The sequence below is a fragment of the Mugil cephalus genome, chromosome 3 (assembly GCF_022458985.1).
Source record: "Mugil cephalus isolate CIBA_MC_2020 chromosome 3, CIBA_Mcephalus_1.1, whole genome shotgun sequence".
NCBI lineage: Eukaryota > Metazoa > Chordata > Actinopteri > Mugiliformes > Mugilidae > Mugil > Mugil cephalus.
The window spans coordinates 14,396,169-14,421,175 of NC_061772.1; the positions used below are offsets into that span (position 1 = coordinate 14,396,169).

General features: G+C 41.6%; 3 protein-coding genes across 5 annotated transcripts; 2 read left to right on the forward strand and 1 right to left on the reverse strand.

Moving 5' to 3' along the window:
- The first annotated feature begins 534 nt into the window (after positions 1 to 534).
- On the forward strand, positions 535 to 5,717 carry LOC125005268 (trans-1,2-dihydrobenzene-1,2-diol dehydrogenase-like). The gene is made up of 7 exons (XM_047580477.1): positions 535 to 744; positions 1,214 to 1,325; positions 1,465 to 1,628; positions 2,014 to 2,266; positions 4,662 to 4,786; positions 4,876 to 5,026; positions 5,214 to 5,717. The coding sequence occupies exons 1-7, from the start codon at positions 655 to 657 to the stop codon at positions 5,321 to 5,323; spliced, it is 1,005 nt and encodes a 334-aa protein (XP_047436433.1). The 5' UTR covers positions 535 to 654; the 3' UTR covers positions 5,324 to 5,717.
- Positions 5,718 to 6,264: 547 nt separating this feature from the next.
- LOC125005267 (trans-1,2-dihydrobenzene-1,2-diol dehydrogenase-like) lies at positions 6,265 to 9,107 on the forward strand. The gene is made up of 7 exons (XM_047580474.1): positions 6,265 to 6,419; positions 6,893 to 7,004; positions 7,150 to 7,313; positions 7,494 to 7,746; positions 7,968 to 8,092; positions 8,181 to 8,331; positions 8,673 to 9,107. Exons 1-7 carry the CDS (start codon positions 6,330 to 6,332, stop codon positions 8,780 to 8,782), a joined length of 1,005 nt encoding a protein of 334 aa, XP_047436430.1. The 5' UTR covers positions 6,265 to 6,329; the 3' UTR covers positions 8,783 to 9,107.
- Positions 9,108 to 9,178: 71 nt separating this feature from the next.
- pkma (pyruvate kinase M1/2a) lies at positions 9,179 to 23,703 on the reverse strand. Of its 3 annotated transcripts, none has more exons than XM_047580473.1 (11): positions 23,557 to 23,703; positions 18,022 to 18,206; positions 17,672 to 17,763; positions 15,502 to 15,633; positions 15,211 to 15,397; positions 14,856 to 15,126; positions 14,471 to 14,621; positions 14,233 to 14,385; positions 12,330 to 12,496; positions 10,578 to 10,759; positions 9,179 to 10,475 (listed from the first exon to the last, which is right to left on the reverse strand). In XM_047580473.1, exons 2-11 carry the CDS (start codon positions 18,176 to 18,178, stop codon positions 10,369 to 10,371), a joined length of 1,599 nt encoding a protein of 532 aa, XP_047436429.1. In that variant the 5' UTR covers positions 18,179 to 18,206; positions 23,557 to 23,703; the 3' UTR covers positions 9,179 to 10,368. The 3 variants fall into 3 exon arrangements, with proteins under 3 accessions (XP_047436429.1, XP_047436428.1, XP_047436427.1); XM_047580472.1 differs by lacking the exons at positions 12,330 to 12,496; positions 23,557 to 23,703 and adding exons at positions 11,766 to 11,932; positions 21,297 to 21,583; XM_047580471.1 differs by lacking the exon at positions 23,557 to 23,703 and adding an exon at positions 21,297 to 21,583.
- Between the last annotated feature and the right edge of the window lie 1,304 nt (positions 23,704 to 25,007).

The following is a 25,007-nucleotide window of genomic DNA, read 5'->3' on the forward strand; positions in this document are numbered from 1 at the left end:
TATACCTGCAGATATGTACAATGTTCTCCCATTACCCAAATAAAAATTAGAAGCATTTTAAAACAAGAGGAAATAAATAAAATGTGAAAATGGTGCGTGTTTAAATAAAGTACTTAACTTCGGAAAAATAAAATAAAGCGAGAAAAAGTTTGAATTTCTCCTTTTCTGTTTCACATCTTGAGTCAACAGTCCCGACCAAAAATAAATCAACATCCTAAGAATTGGACACTCGTCTGTTTCTCTTCCTGTCTCCTGCTCACACGTCTTTCTCCAACTTATTCCAGCCCAGACGGATGTTTCTCTCGGTTTGTTTTCTCTACATGTGTAATTATTTTTCGTCCTCTGTCTAACATGTGTAACTTGCCTCTTAACTCTCTCCGCGTCGGTCTGTCTGAAATGCACATACTTGATTGGCCGAGTGTTAACACGTAGGATGGATTAACTCTCATGTAATTGGTCTGTGCTGCGTTTCCTCGTCCACTAAACCGCCACCTAAAGCAGCGCCGGTTAAACTATAAAAGGCGCCCTGTCAGGTTTTAAATCGTCATTGTTTTGGGTGTAGGTCGAGTGGGTTATACCAATAGTGCTGTGTCGCCACCTTGTGACAGGAAACGACCACTACTTCTGTGATCCCAGTCTTTTTTCCCCCCCAACATGGCAACCAGATGGGGTATCTGTAGCGCGGGGAAGATCAGTCATGATTTCACCCTGGGCCTGAAAAGTCTTCCCGTTGAAGACCACCAGGTAACTATAAGAAGAGTGTACATTTATTAATGCTGTGATTTAAATGCGAGTTTTCAGCAGTGGACACTGCGACTCTGGCTATTTTCTTACTGCTTCCTGAGTTGCTGATAAGAAGTGCTCTTGAGATCCGTTTGTAACAGCCGCTGTCTGTAAACGCGCAGCCTAAATGCTTTACCAAGGTACATACAAATGGCAGTGGTTAGACAGTTTATGTAATCTGCTATAATGGAGCATATCAGCATTCGGTTTTTACTATAAACTGTATAAGGTTGTGCATTTCCGCTACTTAAAAGCTAAAGGAAATGCCAAACAAATACATGAGCAAAAACCTTAAGATTACTCTAGAGCTTTATACAAAACAATAAATTACTGCATTGACAGCTAAGATAATTTTTTTGCTGTCCTTACAATTTGATGGTTAATTTGATTAATTAATGTAGGATTAACCTATCTGTGACTGTATTTGCAGATTGTAGCTGTGGCTGCTCGTAAACTGGAGGATGCACAGGGGTTTGCCAAGAAGCACAGCATCTCCCAAGCATACGGCAGCTATGAGGAGCTGGCCAAAGATCCAAACATAGGTCAGGTTCTGTCACAGTTTTTTTTAATGCTGATTTGTAGCATCTGTCATCATTTCTGCTTTGCCTCAATTTTATTTTGACCAACAAATTCTTGACATTGTGCTGCACTCTCTCTCTGATTGTCTTCACATGTGTGCAGATGTGGTGTACATCGGAGTTATCCACCCCTACCATCTGAAAACATGTCTGCTCTTTACCAACGCCAAGAAGAATGTGCTGTGTGAGAAGCCGCTGGCCATGAACTCCAGGGAGGTGCGGGAGATCCTGGCCTCTGCCAAGAAGAATAACGTCTTCCTCATGGAGGTAAAAATGGAGCAGACTAGAAAAAAGAAGGCAATTCTCTCTGTGCCGCTCTATTTGCCTCTTCCTCTTTTCCTGAGCAAAATCAGTCTGAAGTCGAGATGATGGTATTTGTGGGGCAGATCAGCTGTGATACAAATCTACACACTTTAAAGTTGCCAGTATTGCCAGTATATACAATTTTATCCAATTCTTGCTTTTGTGAGAAACACAAGTCTGTCACAGTACAAATATTCAGAAAGCATTTTTATAGGATGGTAATTCTATGTCAATAATCAAACCCTCTTTTTACCTTCTTTTGTGCTGACTCATTGTGCGTTACTGCAAACCACAAAACCAATCACCTAAAATGTAACTTCATGTAATACTTCCTGTCTTCCTGCTCCAGGCCGTCTGGACTCGCTTTTTCCCAGCCTCTGTGGAGACCAGGCGGCTGCTGGCCCAGGGGGAGTTGGGCGAGGTGAAGATGGTCAGGGCTGAGTTTGCCTTGCCATTGAAGGGAGTACCGAGAACATCGCAGAAGGAGCTGGGTGGAGGAGCATTACTAGACGTTGGCATCTACTGCCTACAGGTCATACTGATGGTGTACAACGGAGAGAAGCCAGAGTCTATCCATGCCGTGGGATTCTGTCAGGACACAGGTAATGGAAAACAAACCAGTTACAATATAAATTTAATTGATATAACATCAGAAGCTCTGCCACGTCATTAACTTTTAGGAAAGAGTGGTGCTTACTCACATATCGTTTACAGTATTTGTGCTGTTTAGGTCCATCAGCCATGGGAAAATTACCTGGGTCATTCTAGAATTGACTCATGCGGAGACTTGATCCTAGTGCATTTATTATATTTAACAAAGAGAATGAATAAATTCACCGTTCAGCTTCAATGGCAGTGAAGATTGTGGTAGTGTTAAAGACAAGGAAATTAAAGATGTAGAGTTTTTTTTATATCACAATTGGTCTGCAGTATGCATAACCTCCAGAACAAAAGACAAATAGTGTTGCATTTATTATGTGTAAATAGTTGTACTTAGAGGGAATGGAGGACATAAAGGAATACAAACCTAAAATAGTTTGTCAGTTTGTTTCATGCTTGATTATCCTCAGACATCAAAGTTAATTATTGATGCTGCTGTATATGCCATTAAGATGTCACACACACACACACACACACACACACACACACGCATTCACACATTGGCAAAGATGAGATCATTTTCTTTTACAACCCTTTATGTGATAACAGGTAGTGTATCAAGGTCAGTCCTAGCATGACTGTGCTGTTTTTTATCATTTAAATCAGGACAGCAGCACAGTTAAACATAGTTTATTATTGTGTTTTCTGCTTACTAACCCTTAGATATCAGAGTTAATTATTGATACTGTTGTACATGCCATAAATATGACACACACACACAGGTTGACAACAAACGGATCATTTTCTTTTACAGCTTCTTGATATCAGGTAGTACATCAAGATTTTTGCACAGTCATGCTGGTACTTAACTTGGTGCAAAAACTTTGATATCAGATAGTGTATCAAGGTTTTTGCACCTAGTACCAACATGACTCTGCAATTCCGATAATTTAAGGGAATGATAGTTAATAATTAACTAATCAAATAGGTATGAGTCACCTGTTGGATAATTACTACATGGGTGATTATCTTTCAGCAATTATTTAACCCCAACTGATGCAATGAGTAGCTTCTCATTTCTTTTACAACCATGTTGAAAGACACATCCTGTGGTTGTGGAAAATATGTTAGTCTGTTTGAGAAGGGTCAAATCATTGGCATGCACCAAGCAGAGAAAACATCTGAGGACACTGAGGCAGAAACTACTAAAATTGGGTTGAAAACTGTCTAAGGTTGGAGGGATAGTGGGCAACCATCGTCTTCCAGGAAGAAAAAAAAAAAAATCCAGGTCACTCGTGATCAGTGGTCAATTAAACGTTTGGTAAAATCAAATCGAATAAAAACAACAGTAGAACTCAGGGCTGTGTCTAACAGTAGAAGTAAGAGCATTTCCACACATTCCCAGGGAACTCAAGAGGTTTGGACTGAACAGCTGTTTACCCTGTTCCAGAGTAACGTGGCATCAGGGTATGAAGAGAGGCAGATGAAGTGATGCTCCCATCGTGGCTAATGTCTACTGTACCAGCCTGTGGGGGCAGTGCTATGATCTGGGGTTACTGAAGTTGCTCAGGTCCACGTTCAGCAACATTATGCTCAAAGAATGAGGTCAGCTGACTACCTGAATATACTGAATGACCAGGTTATTCCATCATGGAGTTTTTTCTCTGCCACAGAGAATGTGTGCTGTAATCAAAGCTAAAGGCGGTCAGAAAGAGACTGCAAATCAACAATTTGATGGTGAATTTCATTGTCAAAGTCATTACATCTTTAGCTGCAACACATGGAAAGCACTTTTCTTTTTTTTATCTCGGCTACACTATCTTATCTTACAACACCAACACACTGTGAAGTATCATTAAATGCTATTGATGGTGCCGATTTATATAGGCAATACACATCTGCAGCAAACAGAATTGATAAGCTCATGTGTTCATGTTCAGTTCTGTTGTGTCCTATTACTTGACATTATTGCTGTGGTTGTACAGTATGTTTTTTTCCTGGATGTCAGTTAATGCACCACGTGACAGACGAAAGTTATGGTGGAGTTGAGAGTGTGCTGAGTAAGAGTCGCATATTAGAAGTGTTAGGCTGATGGGTTTTATTGTGTTGATGTGAGCTGTGGCTGACAGTAGCCTGTGCTCAAGCTTCAATAAACATGCAAAAAGGCTATACTCTTGCAAAAACGGTGGTCACACCAAATACTGATTTGAATTCAGTTTGTCTTCTCTTCATTGACTGCATTTTGTTAATTGATGAAAATAGACGATTAACACTTCCATTTTTGAAAGCATTCTCAGTTTACAGTATTTTTCATACCTGCCTAAACTTTTTGTAAATGTGTGTGTGTATTGTAATTTGCTTTTTGCATTATTGTTATTGTATTGTGTGTTATTGTAGGTGTGGATGAGACTGTGATCGTCACCATGAAGTTCTCCAAGAACAGGATGGCAGTGTTTACCTGCTCCCACGGTATAGAGCTGCCCAATGATGTCATTATTGTGGGCACCAAGGGCATCATCCGGGTAGGTCAACATAGGAGTGCAGTGTAACCAAATCAAATTCAAATACTTTTCATTTGCTGTTATGAACATTTCCTCTCCACGCCCTTTAGTTGCCTGACAATATGTGGTGCCCCACATCATTATTTCTGAATGGGAAGGAGACCAAGTATCCTTTGCCAGAACCTTATTTGCCTGAGAGCTACTTGAACAGTACTGGACTGCGCTATGAAGCAGAGGAGGTTCGACAGTGTTTGCTCAAAGGTACCATGGGTTTTAGAACTTTTTAATGTGTGTCCATAATGACTAGATTAATGTGAATGTCCTATGTCTTTATGATGAGTTTCAGATGTTTTATGATTGAAAATGTGAAAATGATTATTTGACAACTAAAATGTTTTTAATTATAATAACCTTGATACAATGAGACCCTTTATTTTTTTCCATGCAGGGCGGAAGGAGAGTGCAATCATGTCCCATGCTGACTCTCTTCTGTTGGCTGAGGTGGAGGATGAGATCCGTAGGCAGATTGGGGTGGTGTACCCCCAGGACTCCCAGTAAATGTTAAACACATACTGAGATAGTCTGTAAGACATCCAGTTTATAATGGAGAGTCATTTGCTAATGCTATTCTTGCAGCACTTTATAATCATACCCTAATGAAAACAGCGCAATATACTGAAGGAGAGTTGTTTTTTAAGACAAATTACAGTGAATGTATTCTGATGAAAAGGCTTGATGTACAGTTATATTGAACACACACATTGTTTAGATCGTTGAAACTGTTCAATCTCTGCAGCAGAAATCAACTATATTAATACAAATATTTTTATTCCATGAATTAAAAATACAGTAAAAATGAATAGTACTGTATTTATGAAGTCTGAAGCTGATACCTTAAAAGGAAAACTGTGGAACCTTTGATCTATGAAATAAATTTTTACAGCAGATTTCATACCAAGTGTCTGCAGAATTTCTTGAACTGATTCCCTTGCTTTTGTAGGACTCATGAATCATGTTTCAAATAACTTGTGATGCAGATTTCAGGTAAGTGCTCTTAACTTTTAGTGGTGGAAGTCCAGTAGGATAGTTGAGTACACCGGCTAAACATTATAATACCCCTTTACTTAGTTAGTTCTTATACTCTATCACAGGGATATTCAACAAAAATGTAAAGGCCCAGAAAAAAATCTTGTAACATAGAACTGAACTTCTATATCTGCAGATGTGTATAATATTCTATTAACTAAATGAGAGTTAAAATGTGAAAAAATTTGAAGAAAAAAAAATTGAAAATGGTGCATGTCCATTTTCTGTTTCACACCTTGACTCAAAACAGCCCCAACTAATTTCACCGATAAGAAATCAACACATCTTAACAACAGGACGCTCGTCTGTTTCTCTTCCTGTCTCCTGCTCACTCCTTCGTCAACTTATTCCGGCTCAGTCGTCTGATAGTGGCCTTTGAGCCCTTTCATGTTTATTATACCACTCGGACAAACATGGTGCTTTGTCGCCACCATGTGACAGGAAACGACCACTGCTTGTGTAACCCTATTTCCCCAATATGGCAACCAGGTGGGGAATCTGTAGCGCGGGGAAGATCAGTCATGACTTCACAGTGGCTCTGAAAACTCTTCCTACTGAAGACCACCAGGTATCGTAACTAGCAGAAGAGTGTTCACGAGTCGACGCTGTGGTTCAAACGAGAGTTTTCTGCCGTGGACGCTGCGGCTTCTCGCTGCTACTACTAACTGCTTCTGGGTGCTGCTGTGTACTAAGCACAAAACGCGCATTTGGAGTTTCTGTCCCTCCATAGCTCAAACATTACGGTATACGAACAGTTAAACGTTTTAGCTTATTATAACAAAATTCAGCCGATGGCCAACAAAACAAAATAAGAGCAGAAACCTTATAAATACTCTAGTGCTTTAAAAACACAATAAAAATGGCTGCCTTGAAAATTAAACAGCCTTTTGTTTTTTTGTGAGGACACCTGGTGGTGCATTCGAGAAATCCTGATTGTGCAGAAAGTATTCATGGTTTCAAATTTGGCAAGCCACTCGCCAGACTTTATTGATTGTATGGTGATATAGGAGAGGAGTAACTCCGCTGTGACTGTATTTGCAGATTGTAGCTGTGGCTGCTCGTAAACTGGAGGATGCACAGGAGTTTGCCAAAAAGCACAGCATCTCCCGAGCATACGGCGGCTATGAGGAGCTGGCCAGAGATCCAGACATAGGTCAGGTTCACAGGGTCACAGTTTTATTTAATGCTGATTTGTAGCATCTGTCATTATTTCTGCTTTGCCTCAATTTTATTTTGACCAATAGGTTATCTTGACATTGTGCTGCACTCTCTCTCTGATTGTCTTCACATGTGTGCAGATGTGGTGTACATCGGAGTTATCCACCCCTACCATCTGAAAACATGTCTGCTCTTTACCAACGCCAAGAAGAATGTGCTGTGTGAGAAGCCGCTGGCCATGAACTCCAGGGAAGTGCGGGAGATCCTAGTGTCCGCCAAGAATAATAACGTCTTCCTCATGGAGGTAAAAATGGAGCAGACTAGAAAAAAGAAAGCAGTTCTTTCTGTGCCGCTCTATTTGCCTCTTCCTCTTTTCAGGAGCAAAATCAGTAACTGCCAGGAATTTTATGAAGCTTTTGTGAGAAACACAAGTCTGTCACATTACAAAGATTTAAAAAGCAGACCTCCTGTCTTCCTGCTCCAGGCCGTCTGGACTCGCTTTTTCCCGGCCTCTGTGGAGACCAGGCGGCTGCTGGCCCAGGGGGAGCTGGGCGAAGTGAAGATGGTCAGGTCTGAGTTTGGCGTGCCATTGTTGAATGTACCGAGAGCAACGCAGAAGGAGCTGGGTGGAGGAGCTTTACTAGACATAGGCATCTACTGCCTGCAGTACATATTGATGGTGTACAACGGGGAGAAGCCAGAGTCTATCCAAGCCGTGGGATACTGTCTGGACACGGGTAATGGAAAACAAACCAGTTACAACATAACTTTAATTGATGTAACATCAGAAGCCGCATCGTTGCATCATTTAAATCTGGTCAGCGCTCCAGATAAATCCTATAAATTCTACGAACACAAGTCTTGTACCTCTAACAATTTTATGTAAACAGCAAAATACACACACATACGTTGAAGTTTTCGTTTTGCATCATTGTCATTGTGTTGTGTTTTATTGTAGGTGTGGATGACACTGTCGTCGTCACCATGAAGTTTTCCAACAACAGGATGGCAGTGTTTACCAGCTCCATTGGTATGCAGTTGCCCAATGATGCCATTATTGTGGGTACCAAGGGCACTATCCAAGTAGGTTAACATAAGTGTGCAGCGTAACCAAACAAATTCAAATACTTTTTATTTAGTGTTGTGAACATTTCCTCTGCACACTTTTCAGGTGCCTGACCATATGTGGTGCCCCACATCATTGAAAGTGAATGGCAAGGAGACACAGTATCCTGTGCCAGAACCTTATTTGCCTCTCAACTTCTTGAACAGTACAGGAATGCGCTACGAAGCAGAGGAGGTTCGACAGTGTTTGCTCAAAGGTACCATGGCATTCAGAACATTTTAATGTGTGTCCATAATGACTAGATTAAGGTGTGTCCAGGAATGTATTGACTAACATTGAACACAAGGTGGCATCAGAAATCTTAATGGCCCTTCCCTGTGTGTGTACAAACCAGATATAGGATTATAATTTTTAGTTTTTAAGTTTATTTGTTCCAGGTATTTTTTGAGTGAAAAGTATTAGTTTTATATGTGACAGTATTAGTTTTATTTGAAAGACCTAAAGACCTTTTCCCTTGTTTTTTTTATTTGCTAACTATTTTTTTATAAATTATAATAACCATGGTACAATGAGACCCCTTATTTTTTTTCCATGCAGGGCTGAAGGAGAGTGCAGTTATGTCCCACGCTGACTCTCTTCTGTTGGCTGAGGTGGAGGATGAGATCCGTAGGCAGGTTGGGGTGGTGTACCCCCAGGACTCCCAGTAAAAGTTAAACATGTACTCAGACCGTCTGAAAGACATCTGGTTTATAATGGAGGATCATTTGCTAATGCTATTGCAGGAGTTTATGGTTACAGACTGAAGAAAAGAACACAGTATTTTCTTCTTTAGGACAAATTACAGAGAATATATTCTAGTTACAGGGAACACGTACTGTTTAAATTTTTATGGTGAAAACTGTTCAAATATTTTACACCATGAATTAAAATACACTGAACAGTACTGTGTTTGAACTTGATACTTTAGGTGCAACAGGATGAAACACTGAAACCTTTGATCTATGAAATAAAACTTTACGACAGGTTTTATAACAAGCGCAGAATTTCTTGACCTGATTTCCTCGCATGAATCACGATTCAAATAACAAGCTTGAGACGCAGAGTTCAGGTAAGTGCTCATCTCTTTTATTGATGGAACTCCAGTCTTGTAGGACAGCTCAGTACACCACTAAACATTATAATACCCCTTTAGTTAGTTCTTATACTCTAGCATTACAATCAAAAGCAAGTTCGACACATTGAGACAGCTACAGTGGGTCACCAACATAGAAAGACAAGCAGAGGGGTTTTTCACCCGTCGCCCACTGGGACTGACGGGGACAGGGCTTCATCTCAACATCAGTCACCTGAAAAATACCCTGAAAGTGCTCATTCAGATCAGTTAACTTTACTGAACCACATAAGTGCCATCTCGGATATGATCCAAACGCAAAGAATTAAAGGCTTTATGAAACAACTAACAACACCAACACAGTAACTAGCTCAAAACACCTCTGGAGCGGACATCCAAAACTAACCTTTTTCTATAGTCAGTCAAAATATAGGCAGAATTGGATGTCTCAAAACAAAAGTTTGCCATTCACAAAAGTCAAGTATAATAGAGAATGTAACATTGTCTGGAGTAGATTAGGAGTGCAACACTTACACAGATACACTGAAATACAGTGGAAGCTGGCATATGAGAGAGGACACTTCATACAGACAGCACTACAGAGGGGCCTGTTTGGATGAGGAGGTGGAGCCGAGGCCGGGCTGTGGGAGGAGCCCTTTGATATCAGATGCCGCCAATTTGTTCGTTAAATCTGCAGAGGAGTGTGACGAGTGAACTGGTGCAGTACTCGGTTGAGGTCAACCAGCTCCACCAGAAACCCCACCTAAACAAGAGCCAGTACGGGCGAGCGCACACTCATACACGCAGGGACGCACTCACTCATAGACTTTTAATATTACAACTGTTTGAGAGAATAAATACAGCAGTTTCTGGTCAGGGTGTATTAATCTGAGGCCCTGAAGACTGGTTCGACTGAGAGAATCGGTGTGAAAGGAATGGAAACATTAAGTGGAATAGTACGGAATAAGACTCCACCCCCGCCCAAAGCAGCTCATTCAGACCGTGAAGACTATGTTATTTCTTTAATACCTTCTTGCATCGTTGCCTACATGCTAAATTTGTTGACAGTTGAGTCTGTGAGCTTGGAAACTGGATTAGAAGGGCTGTGAGCAGGAGTGAAGTGGAGAACTATGAAAGATAGATGAAAGTGGAGGGAGAAAGCAGAACAGCTCTGTTTGCTGTTCAAGCCACCAGAACCACACGCATGGTGTTGGTGTAACCAGAGCCTGGACGCCAGCCGGTCAAGACGATGACAACATCACCCTCTTTGAAGAAGCCTCGGGCCTTGCCTAGGAAATTAAGACAGAAAATGATCAGGACGTCGCTTATTGGATCTCTTGCGATGAGTTTGAAATTAATGTCATGATTTTAAAAGGTGACGAGCTGTTTACCCATATCCATGGCAAAGTTCACGCGCATGTCGACATCCTCTGCCCACACATCGTTAGCAGGCTTGGTGTAGAGGACGGGGAAGATGCCGCGGTACAGGTGAGCCTGGCGAGCTGTCTGGGCGTTACGGGTCACAGCGAGGATGGGGGCACGGGGCCTGTACCTGGAGATCAGGTGGGCGGACCTGCACGCAGAAAAAGGAAAATAAAAATCACCCCAACTCTTCACATTCGAAGAATGACTTAAAATAATAATTATGGAGATTCTTTAGTGAGACAGCTGAACGAATACATGCCTTTGCAATCCTCAGTTATTCTGCTTTAGCTGGTTATAAAATGTGATTTGATCGGAAGTCACAAGTGCAGATACACATGTGCTCAAGCTAACAGGATTTAAAAATCAATATACAAGAGATGTACTACATATCTACAGTTACATTTTCCAGCAGTACTATGATTTTACTATGGTATTTTAATCAACTAAAGTTGATTAAATGAGATGAAGGTCTCACTAACTCCATGCTGATGGATTCTTAAAAGTAGTTCTCAGATATTCTGGCTCATCACGACCTCTCAGGTTTAGCTAGCTCCTGCATGCTGGGAGTTTACAGATTCCAATTAACTCCATAAATCTCACTGAAGTATAGAAAAATGCCTCAACTTATCAGGTGTAAATAAATAAATATATAACAGAAGTCGTGAGAGGGGGCCAAAATAAGTGAAAACACTTGTTGTGTATCATAGATGTACAAATGCTTAAGGTCAGTAGCACAAAGACGTCCACTCTCAAACACTAAGCAGTCCCGTTAAACCAATTAAGGGTCTGGTCAGTGTATCCAGCTGCTCATTAGTTGAGGCAGTACCTTCAAGAAGGTGACAGCAGGAAACATGCTGGTATGTTTATATGGTTTGTAGATGATGTCAGTTTGAAAAGTGGACACTTGGTTCTGGGCTATTGACATTCCCCACCGATCTCCCCATATCTCAGATCACTTGCTTTATCCACCCGCCCTATACAACTAGGAACATTTCACTAACACACACGCATACAAAAGGGAAATCTCGAGGAGCAGGTTAGGTGCCTGAGGCAGAATTAGGATCTGTTAAATTGTGTTAAATCAGACGGGCATGTGTTTGGCGACACCTTACCTTCATGACCAACACCACTTCATATCTCTCCTTCTTTCTTACCTCCCAGTCTTAGTGAGAATAATGATGGCACTAGCACAGCATTTGAGGGACGACTCAACAGCTCCGACAGCTACAGCCTCGGAAGGGTCTCTGGTCAGCTGAGAGTGTCTCCTCAGCTCCTCGAACAGCTGTCTGTGGAAGATGGCTGCCTCGGCCTCTCGTGCTATCTGAGCCCCCAAGGGAAGGGTGGGGCGGTTACTCTCAATCACACACTTCGCTATGACACAGCGAGGAACTGGGAGTGGGTGGCATACGGATAACAGGACTCCTGGTCAAACAAGGGACGTCCAAAAACCCCATTCAATTGGGGAAAAGGTTTTGCATTACTGTGCATTGTTTTTCCTTTTCGCAACAGCAATTTAGACCTAGAATTTAATGATCCACAAGGGAAGTTAATCAGTTTAAGTAGCTAGTTATGGTTGTCTTGTTGGTAGTCTAGTTATTGTGAATGCCAGCTCTGCCAGTCCCTCCCTCGGTCAGTCCCTCTCTGGCCCTACGCTCCCTCTCAAACTTCTCAAGTAGCAACACCGGTAACCTCCACGACCTGCCAGATATCCTGCGTACCTTCCAGAGCCTGTGAGCACAATCATCGCAGAGGCCAAGCTCTTAAAGGAGGCCTCAACAGCACCAATAGCAATGGCCTCAGCGGGGTCTTTGCAGTGTGGCGTGGAACGACGCAGGTCCTCAAACACCTGCCGGTGGAACATGGCTGCCTCGGCTTCACGAGCAATCTGGCACAAGTGAGGTCAAGATGCATTGAGCGAAGGCATTCCCACACCAATCACACACAGACGCACGAAAAGGAGAAAATGACAAGAAAAAGGGGTGGAAAGGGCGGGAAGATGGAGAGGAAGGCGTCGGAATGGAACAGGGGGAAAAGGAGAGTCGACAGAAGGGCGTAAGTGCGCAGTGAGGGGGGAAACAGGAGACACCAAGATTAAAACAAAGGCAAAACTTTACCAGAACTTGTGAAATGATATTAAAAAGGTACGCTGTTATACAAAGCATGCTAATCTGAAGCTAAGGCAACTGTGATTCTCATACACACCTTTATAGATTTAGACCTTAGTATTAAAATAAATCTAAAACATCAAATCATACAACTATGTTTAAGGAAAAATCTGAATTGTGTTAACGCAGGAGTGGGAAACACTGGGAGTTATGATGCCATGCAACGGAAGTTTAAGGAATGATCAGCAAAAAGGGATGAAGAGGAAACATTGATTGAAGTTAATAAGAAAAGCCGATCCTTGTTAAATGTATTAGTGAGAGTTAGCTCGTGTGAGTTTATTTCACTCGGTGGGAAACTTTAGGTGAGAACAAATTTTATTTTACTCCAGATACTGAGGCAACTCATGCAACTCGAACAGGGAGGAAGCAAGCTCAAAAGTGGGAGCTGTTAAGACTGCTGAGTCATTACTGCATCTATACTGCAGTGTAGCTGACAACAGCTGGAAGTTAACCAGGAAAGGCCTGAACAATGAAGGACAGTCAAAGCAGAATGAACTGCATTATCCGTAACTGTAGTCATCTCTAGTATCTCTAGTATCTGTCCCTGACTGAATAAACTAAACACAAATGCAGGAGTTATACACAAACATTAAGCAATATCCTTAATCACTTAATGCCTTGTTAACTGATTGATAATCTCTTACAAAATAGAGAAAATCACTTGTTTCTATTAACATAAATTCACCATTTGAAGTCCCCAATCTACATTTTGAACAAGAATACAAATACATGCATGCATTTGAGGGTAAGTCATATGTGCAATTTAAATGTCGGCTGATAAAGAATTAAGCAGATATGTTTGGGGATACCATAGCAAATTAATAAATGGTAATATACAGCAGCCACAGATGTGGATTTTGTTAGAGTAAGAAGTGCATGCAATGAGCATTCATTTTAGCCTTAAGAGAAGTGAAGTAATTACAGAAGTGGCAAACACCTATATTGTGGATGGTATGTGGTGTATCAGCTATTTAAAACACAGCTGGAGATAAATCCCCTAATGAACAAATAATGTTCAACTAGCTGCGTGCCTAAATGACAATTTTGAATGGCAACTGGAATTTATTAGCATATCAAATTACTGGTATTTATATCAACAGAACAGTACACACACACACATATATATATAACCGTGTGTCTCTAACCGGATAATGACTGGATGGAAAGGAGAGTTAAGAATTTGAAGTTTGGCCAAGTGGGGGAAAAAAAAAAGCGGCTGTGCCAATGGGCAACTTGAATGACAGGCAAAAGACATCAGGTGAACACAAAAATCAGGAAAAAAATAGCATAACCGTCCAGAAGCTGATAATTATTAATTTCTTACTATGATTGAATGGTTGAAATTACGAAAGTGTCTCATAATTAAGTTATTGTTTTAATCAAAGCACTCTGAACTGTAATCTGATTTTAGGTGTTTTATTTGTCCGTTTTTTCCATTCAATGCACTTGAACTCACCATGTGCTGTGTGCGCACTGCCTCCAGAGGGTAGTCTCCCTTGGCAGTCTCTCCACTCAGCATGATGCAGTCAGCTCCATCCAGGACGGCGTTGGCGACGTCGCTGCCCTCAGCACGAGTGGGTCTAGGCTTCTTGATCATGCTCTCCAACATCTGAATGGTTCAGGAAAATTCATCTTAGAACATCTTCATCTTCAGATTCACATAGCTACATAGTTTATCTTTGCCGTTCTCTGACCTGAGTGGCACATGTGATGGGCTTGCCAGCTCTGTTGCAGCGACCAATCATCATCTTCTGGGCTAGGAAGACCTTTTCTGTGGGGATCTCGATACCCAAGTCACCACGAGCAACCATGATGCCATCGCTAGCCTCCATGATCTCATCAAATCTGCAAGTCCGGCAAAACATAATGAATTAAATCAACTGTAAGTTCCTGTATTGCGTAAATCAGGACCAAGAGGAAGGTTTATAAAATATTGCTTTTCAGGGCCTCTTCACAGCCTTTATTTTCCTCAACTACTCCTGTTCTTAAGATAACCCAACGATAAACCAAATAAAACAAAGAACAACTGATGATGAACGATGCAGCCCCGCTAAGAAAACAGAAAGATTCAGGACACACCTGCGTACACCCTCGTGGTTCTCGAGCTTGCTGATGATCTTGATATTTTTGCCTTTCTCTCCGAGCACTTCTCTGACAGCGTGCACATCTGCCGCTTTGCGAATGAAGGAGGCAAAGACCATGTCAACTCCCTGTTCCACACCAAACTGCAGGTCCTGGATGTCTTTATCTGACACAGCAGGCAGGTCCACAGCAGCACCAGGCAGGTTCACTCCCTTCTTACTGCCCAGGGTGCCGCCATTCTCAATCTCACACATGAGGAAATCAGAGCCTGTGGAGGCAAAAATCACATACTGAAAAAACTGCTTTGTGCTAATATATTATTAGTTCGACTTTATTTATGCGTGCCACTCACCAATCTCCTTGACCTGAAGGGATATGAGTCCATCGTCAATGTAGATCTTGCTGCCAATTTCCACCACCTTGGTAATGTTCTTGTAGTCAAGCCAGAGGACATCATCGCTGCAGTTTTCTTGATAAGAGTCGTCCAAAGTAAGCTTGATCAACTTTCCCTTCACCAGCTCCACCTCAGCTGTGCCACTCTGTCACATAATCAACAGAAATAAGTTTACTTTCATTCTGCTTGAGGTTTTTTGAGCTGCTGTTTTGTTGTGTATGATCAGGTTGAAAGTGATGCCGAACTCACTCCCTTGATGAGACCAGTCCTGATTTCTGGGCCCTTGGTGTCCAAGGCAATGCCAATGGGCCTGTACTGGATGCTGCCAGGCTCGAAGCTCTCACATGCCTCACGGATGTTCTTGATGGTCTCTCGGTGGTACTACAGAAAAATACATTTTTGACACAAAAAGCAAAATATTGAACTACATGAGCAGTCATTTCGTTCAAACATGTCACATTCAACCTGTCTTGCAAACCACTCTTCCCCTTTTTTACAACACTGAAATGGAAGTAACATCAGCAGGAAGTGACATTAAGAGACACTGTTAGCCAGATACAAATCAGGACAAAGCAATTAGAACATAAGGTGTGTCTGACAAGCAACAGCCATAAAAATGAGTCATATCATCAGCATCACAGTGGGGTCATAGGGTTCTTTCCTCTAAACCTGAGAGACACTCAAGACCCCCCACCCCAAAAAGACAAGTCTTTATGTCAAATCATTTTAGATTATTTTGATAATAAATCATCAATTAAATATATCTATGCAAAATGCACCCAAGACAAGACATATTCAGGATGAACATGACCATAAAGCTGTTGTGTGTAATAAACTCGGGTAGAGTGGTGATACTGTGTGTCATCATCAGTATGTGTCCTTGAGTGCAGGTTACACCTTAATCTAATGATACATGATTACCAAGTCCACGCGCTGCACTGTCTGTGAGAAGACAGTCAGCTGAGGAAAGTCGGCTAGGAAGTCGGCTGCGGACAATAGGCGATACAACTGGCCAAAGTAAATCTTAGAAGCACAACTACAAGTGTAAACAGACTTCAAACAGACCTACGTAAAACAGTTATTCACGTTCAAGTCTTCAGAGGCTGACTGAAGTTCAACTTGAAAAGATTTAGAGAAACAATGTAAGGGGGTGCACTTTTGCCCTGGAAATGTTTCTGTTACTTCCTATACTGGCTACAGTGGCCCACATTAGCCAATATACAGCGGAAAAAGCAGGAAGGAACTTACACGGTCAAGTTTTCACAATTGCCATCTTTGCCTTTTAGTGCCAGCTAATTAGCCGTTAGCTCAAGGTTTGCAGCTTTAAAGACAACTGCCTGTAGCAAATGGCCTAAGCTGTCCACCTGGGTAACCAGAGATTTCAGTAATAACTTAAGTGGCAGGTAATCACACCGGCTGCCTTTTACACTGGCAACATGCAGAGCGACGCTTCACTCATGCCACTATGACGAAGAGAAAACACGAAGGCCTCACCATAAGCCTGTCTAAAGTATATGGATGCCACTTAAACTGCCATCACCACCCAGCGTGCTGCAGTATTTTAATAAGAGATAGTGACATTGTGCCGTTTTATGACCTGTGCTGCACTGCGAGGGTGATGCAAGCGACTGTTTACAGTATGCAGTGTGTTCTTCAGGGTCAATAAATTTGTAATTCATTTTCTACACCCTGTGTCAAAGTGAAAATAATTATATAAGCACGCAGCATATACAATATGCACACATATTTGGAGAAGTCACAATTTACTTGAATGTCACCATTACTCATATATGGATAATGCTAATTAGGGCTGGATAATGTTTTGATAAATAAGTATCTCAAATGTTTTTTTTGCAGAAGCTCTGTGAAATGGGAGTCAGGTGGTTCTGCTTATCTCCACTGACTGCTTCATTGCACGACATAAGCTGATGGCTGTCAGCCAGTTCGTCTCTCTCTCTCTTGCTTCATTTTATGTGTACGCTTTGTCTTCTTTTAGTCCTACTCTGGGCTGTATTGTGCTTTAAATGCCAATGGTTTGCCTTTTTTTGTAAAACCAATGGAGGAAAAAATATCTATTAATACAAGTTGCACCACTTTTAGGGGAACTTTGTTATCTCGCCTCAACTTTAATCTTAAGTATGTCAGCACTGCTGTCTTTGCATTCATACTGAACAAGCCTAGTCTTGCTTCACAAGCAACACTGGCAACAATTCTTCATGTGCAGTCATTGTGAGTCGAGGTGAAGAGAATTCGATTGACGCAAAGCTCAAGATACAAACCAATACTATTCTGTGATAAAGCACAGAGTCATGTTTGACAGGAATTATCAGCGCAGTGAAAACGTGCCTTCACTATCTCAGCTGTTAGCTGGGCCTGAGCAACACATTTACAAAGCTGAAAGACTTGTGGAAAGACCCACCTCGTGTGAGCCATGGGAGAAGTTCAAGCGAGCGATGTTCATTCCAGACTTGATCATCTCCTTCAGCATATCCACAGAACGAGAGGCTGGCCCTGCAAGTTGTCATTCAAAGGAAAGTATTGAAGAAATGGTGTAATGTTAAAGACTATTGGGTTTTTTATTTCTTCTGCTGACAGGCTATCACAATTATCGTTCCTAACTGCAGTCCACATTTCATGTGAAATATCAGCAAAAGTCATTCACTTTTAGCAGGTTGCATTTTTATTTTCTTAAAAGTTTAATACAAATGAGAAGATGCACTGAGCTAGAGCTGGAGGAATAATTCTGATTAAAAAATACTGTTGACCAACCAATGGTGCAGATGATGCCAGTGTTGCGTGCAGTAGTGGGCTCGGAGTCAATGTCCAGCAGGCACATGTGTTCCAGGAAAGTGTCAGCCATGGCGGCGTTGAGCTGCTGTGTCTGGATGAAGGCAGAGCCCATGTCTAATGTCTTTGGATGAGGCATGTTGATCAGTGGTGCACTTGGAGAAGAGCTGCATGGAAAAAAGGACACAATGATTACAACTACTGCAACGGTGTCCAAATGCATCTTTCTCTTCACAATTTCACAACAAAAAAGCCATATGTTTTCTGCAGAAAGAGAGAGTCACCAACTCCACAGGAAACCTTTAAGCTTTATGTTTGTCTGACCTTAGCTAAAGAATTTAACAGCTAAAAAAAAAAAAAAAAAAAGATCACAGGATCATTCAATTTAACCATCACAATTCCATGTAAACCCTAGGTATTATTATATAGGTATAAGAGAGACATTAAACTACTGATGACTAAAAGAGAAAACACTAACAGCTAACTGTCGCTATACTCTATGTTCAGAGCAGCATAGCTCCTTGAGCTGCTGCACCATATTGTGCATTCTGTTCCCCCACCCACAGCTTGCTGAGTCACCCATGGCAACGACACCACTCATCTCTGGAGCCAAAACGTCCAAGTTTTCACCACCATTTCTAGTCAAAGAAGGGAAAATACCGTCTGCTGCACAACGAGAGCACAGATAAGTGCTTTGCTGAGGAACTTCCTTTTTTCCCTTTAACTCAACCACGGAAATGATTATGAGAGTGCTACGAGTGTAAACTCATTAACATCAGGCCAGGTGTAGGTGTATTTGGGCACGGTGCAGAACCGCTTGCTTATAATGATAATGATGATGAACACTGCTTCCTTTAAAGCTTTGGTTGTTGTGGTTATATAACTAAGACTGAAACAATCTGGTGGTAGAGTGACTAAGAATGGATTTTGTGATTCAACTACTGGGTGCTGAAGTGGTCACATTTATTACCATGATGTGTAGTCCTGAGCAATGTTAGAATTACACACATTGTTTTACACTGCAATACTCCAATTGTGCGCTTGTACTCATGTGGCATTGGCACTTGTTGTTCCTAATATGTAAACATTATATACATAAAAATGTAAGTTTCCTAAACAAGAAATAAAAAAAAAGCTTTCCCAACAATAAAGGAGATTATTAAAATTGGAAAAAAAAAATTTACATTTAACAAAACAAAATTAGGGTGAAAGTAAACCAACACCAAATAAAGGCAATGTACAAGAGAAGTAAAACTATGTCACTGATATAAGATTCAAGGTCATTTTCCTCCATTATTATAGCGCACATAATGACTCTTTGTCAAGACCAACTCAGTCCACAGACTAAACCACCCAGGGAAGGGATCATGTTCCCTTTATTTAAATTATACATTGAGACGCACCTCAAGCAAGTACACTCTCACTGGCTGTTTGAATGAGCAAAAGGTGCACAAATCATTACATTATTGAGGCTATAAAGAGAAATATTTGTCCTTTTCTGCGTCCCTGCATGCAGACAAGACCTGGTCTATTACTGACCTGGAAGAGGTGAATAGAAACAAGGATGGAAACTCAGGCCACATTACACTGAAACTATTTAATTGAGGATTTTCCACTTCAATCACCAGAAGCTAGTAAGAATGCTTCTGCTTTACACTCATGGCTTAGTCACAGGAAGCAGATGCTGGTGTGCCCGTGAGAGTTTTTAATACAGAAAGAAGATGGAGGCCTAACTACAACTGAGGACATATATTAGTAGTGATCTCCAAAAGGGGAAAATCTTTTGCATCAGACACCAACACTATTGGTCTGATTTCCTCTTACTCAGTACCATCCTAACTACAAGGTGGGGGATTCCAGACAGAGACACTATACCAACAGGCGCTGCTCACTGATGATGTAACATTTCCATCAATGGGTCAGGCCAGTGCTGTACGTGAGCACAGTCACATCCAATGACTGCAGCTCACACAACCTCTGAGTGGGCTAAACCACAGGAAAGAATGCAGAGGGGGGAAAGGAGAAGTCTGAGCAACTAGCAGGAGCTGTGCCATGCTGTGCATTTTAAGGAAATCTGTTGAAGAAATGAAACTGAGCTATGCTGTTAGTTTAAAAACAAAGAAAATGACAAGCTGTACTATGGATGAGTGATAATATTTGCTAAAAAAAAAAAACACTGAATATACAGAATGCCTTTCTAAACTCTTCTGATATAGATACCACAACTGCTTTATGTAACACAGAAGACAACGCAATACTGGCCGTTGCAGTTGCAAAACAAAAAGAGGATGCACATTTTTCTCAGGAGGAATAGTGCAGACTAAGTTTCAGGCAACTTCCCTTGTAAGATAGTACATGACCGTACATGTAGTTATATTCAATCGTAGTTATGGTAATAAATCCAAAGCTTGCTTCTAATGCAAACAACTAAAGCACGTTTTATATGCTATTGCTACAGGACATGTTTTGTAGTCATCATAAATACTAAAGCATGTCTGGCAAGTTCCACTAAACAGGCCCCACCTAATGGATTACTATGCATCATGTCTCCTTTGAATTTCATACTTTACTGAATATTTTGGCTTTATTGTAACGAAATACAGATAAGATGAAATTTATTCTGCACATAATGACATTGTTTCTTTTTTGAAGTTCAATGAAATATCACCCCCGGTAACCATGACCTCACATACAGACAGTATGTAAGGTCATGGTATGCTCAGATGAAGTCTTATTTTTGGAACAGAAGGAAAAAAATGGCAAAAGAAACACATCCTTGTGATACAGTTTTTGAAAACGAGGTGCAGGCTTTTCTTCACTGAGTAAGTTAACATTTCTGCCTCTCTGATCCTGCTAGTCAGCTCCTTATTGGCAGGAATGGCCCACTGACAGATACAGATAAGAGCGTCTGACCTCAGGACAGCCAGTAGGCAGCAGCCACAGGCCAACAGCAGCCACAGTAACCCTGACATAGATGAAGGACTAACTTTAGAGCTGGCTGCTTATAATCCTCTCCAATCCCTTCCCAATGCAACACACCCATTCCTGTCATTCTAAACAATTTCCTTATAACTCTTGTCACGTACAGTATCAATGAAATAAGTCTGCTTAATCATTAGCAATCTCAGCAGCTGCAGCCAGGGCGGCATGACATTTACCATCTTCTACTGGGGATGTGACATAACACTTGGCTAATCCACGCTGGCTCCAGTCACACTCACTCAAGCAAGGCACCATTTGCAGGTTACACTACATACCCCCAGTAGATCCTCCTGTACCTCCTGGGGACAACCAGGCACGTTACAACCAACGACCTCCACAGCCACCCCACTGTGCTAGCGCTTCCACTGCAGCTTTGGCCAGTGAACAAACTACTCCCTGCCGAAGCCGAACGGACCGCCGTAGCACGCAGGCATACGTGCGACACTTCCAGGAGCTCAAGATTAAATCCATTCAATGAGGATAAAGGACATGGAGAGCGTCTTCTATGAGCGGGCAATCGCCATGATCTGATACAATGGACATACATGAGACTTCCACTGCAGCAAACCGGACCAGTGACACATCAATGTTACTACCAGCCCGGGTCATGCAACACCCCAGGCCTAAAACTAGAGACCAGGCTAATAATAACACATGGCACGGACAGTCATTCTGTGGAAACCGAATACTCAGTATGTACGATGGTACTTACGCTATTTTTTCAGTCTGTTTGTGGTTGTAAATAAGAGTTGGCCCTGTGTGGCATTAGACCTCAAACATGAAGCAGTAGTGGGGAACATGGGAGCAGGGCCAGCTGTGAAATGCCCAATCTCTTCGGCCTTTTCTGATTTTGATAAACCTCCTCACCACAACAGAACAGAAAACAGACATTTCCAGCCACAACAGTATTTATTTCTTAACTATCCATTAACTAACTGCAGAAGCAGGTAAATTCAGCAATTTATGACCATCAATGCAAATAGCTAAATGCCTGTCATTGCTACTTTTATTGCCCCAGCAGTTACAGCATATACTTACATGGCTTTTTATCTCACATGTAGATCCCATCTCCATGAATAAATTGCAGAACCAGGGCTTACCATGTTCAAAAACTCTCAAGGACAATGAATTTGGTATGGAATTTTAATATTACTGGGATGCATAGGATTATTTTGAGCACTATGGCTGTAATTAAACAAACTGACCTCTTTTAATCAAAAATTAAAATTAAACTCTTAATCTATATTTACATATCAAGTGGAGTTGGTACTTTTCCGTTGAGCTCTTCACTAAAATGACCCCCCCCCCCCCACCCCCACTTGACATTATGGCCTGTTTGTTCTCATGCAAAACCACATTTTGTCAACACAGACTTTAGCCACAAAGGACACAGCAATGACAGCGTCGCCAGAAATGTGCAAGTTGGCAAAGTCACACTATGTATATCTGCCAAATGATATAGAATTCTAAACGGGATTTTACAGAAAAAAGCTATCTTAGCTGTGGGACAGACTGACATGGTGTCCACACACGACGAGAGTTGAAGATAGAAATAAGCAGGTAGAGAGAGACCTGAATCCATGATTATGTATCCACTGTCAATAAGGCCTTTGGGACCACTGCAGCAAGTTACCGCAGTCGACCTGCTAAGGCTGCGTTTATGGCAGGACGGCTATTTCCAAGGACATAACTGGCGTGTTTATGACCCATTTAAATTGTTCGTTTTCGAAGAAATGTTAACAGGAAATAGATACTACGAATAAAAAGGGCGGCGCAGTGATGACGAAGAGCAGCGTGATGAAAACGATGGAATATTACTACAAAACACAGCACGCAGTTTTAGCTGCAGTTTATCTATGTCAATGGATAAAATCCGTACGTCTATTTTATTATAATACCGTTCATTTCATGCAACGGGGCAGACGATGCGGTGCAGGTCACGTTCTCATGCTGCGTCACATTTTCCTGATCTACGGAATTCACGGAGACCGACCAATGGGAGGCCGAGAACGGCAAGCGGCCACGCCCAGAACAGGAGGCAACAGGAAGCGATTTTACAACGCGCAACACTTCATGCATCACATTGAATGTCATTTTTTACAAGATGTGCTGACCTCGTTTTAGCCACAAAAACGAGACTAGGACGTGTAAGCACTTAATATCAAAAGCTTCTGAGTGTCCCTACAAATTCCCTCAGCTGCTCCGTCCATTTAACTTCATTTATAAGTTACAACGTCGCTGAAATACAAAGAGAGCAAATCGTTAACACGTTGTCTAAGTTCTTAAGGCATGTTGGCATTTTTAATGCGTCATATCAGTTATATATATAATTACATAATACTAGGTGGTAGAGTGGAAAACTAACCATCAGCGCCAGACTCATACATTTTAGAACTTACCAGCGTAAATGATGTAGCTAGAATATCAAAATGACATATAGGTTTTAAAAGCAGTAATGTAGCAGCATAGTATACCACAGCCCACCAAGAAGAACTAATAAAAGAGCAGGCTGCAGCCCATGTTGAGGAAACTCACCTTGTCACGATGTAAAACTGCCTGGACCGATGCAAGAATCGCAACAGTGAGAACGACTCAAGGTGATCTCTCCGAGTCCTACTCTATGGAACTACTTTCTAGGGATGCTGAGGCATATCCATCCGCGTGACTGGAGATGTATGAAAAGGAGGTACACTGGTTTACACAGCCGTATCGAGCACGTCAATGATTGACTAGTCAAATACGTGCTTAGAATTCAGTATAGCCATTATTCAATACCTGGAAATGATAAAAAAATAAAGACGCCGCGGAAGGATACGAAGCTACAAGGAGGAAGTGCTTGGTAAAGTTAGAGAGCCAATCGGGGCGCCGGAATGCATCAGTAAAGACGGGACTCCAACATGTGACTCTTGATGGCGTGTGGTAACTTCCTGAAAAAAACGCAGTGCTTTTTTAGTACTCTAATTCAGCGTCGTGCTCATTTGTGCTGGCCCTATGTGAGATGGAAATGAATATGATCAAATGACTCATTATGCAGCGGGTCGGCTGCCGAAATGGTTGATGGGAAATATTCTTTAAGCATGCCGCAATATACATTAACCGCCCTGTAAGCTATCACAGCATTGTTTAAATTCAGTTTACAAAAACGGGTACTAAACTGATGCTGCATTCAATACCATTAGTGGCTCACAGCCACTTAATGGATGGTGGAGGGGGACACATCAATGAAGAGGACCCTCTGGGTACCAGACCTTGCCACAGTGCAGTGTGCGAGACTATACCCCCATCTAGTGTTGAAAAATAATACGGCAGTTTTCGTGCACTGTCATGATCCTGTTTTCAAAACGCATTCTTTAAATTTATTTATATAAATATCTTAAATAGATATTCACAAATACTGTACGCTATATTTAATGTATTTTATTTTTCCATATGACACACTTTCCACATTACACAAATGTGTACAAACTAAACTAAAAGTGGTCAAAGATCACTGTCATACAAATGGTTATTTTATCACTATGACTCATTCGATTAAATTTTCACATTCATTAGTGGTTCCACCACTCAATAAGTTAGTGGCCAGCAGTAGCACTGCTTATTTAATTTTTGTATGTCCAGACATTACAATTAAAATCTTGTTGTTATCAGCTCTGCCAAAGAGACTAACACTCTCCTCCTCCTTTTCTTATGTTGTTCTCACCTGTTCACAGTTACGGTGTTAGCACTGCTGCTTCCACTGCCCATGCTGATGTCTCACTGACCGTCGGCTGCCACTGCCTAGATCGTCTCCAACTTCAATATTTAAGGCCAATGGACACACCTGTCCAGGTGAGAAACAAATATGCCGTCCAGTCTTTCTCTCCCTCCACTGGCCAAGCTCCTGACTGTCAGTCAGCATTAATGGCTGATAACCCCTGTACCACAGGGTCCGCTAAGACACTGTGGGAATATACTCAGATAAGTCTGAGAGATGATCAGACAGGACA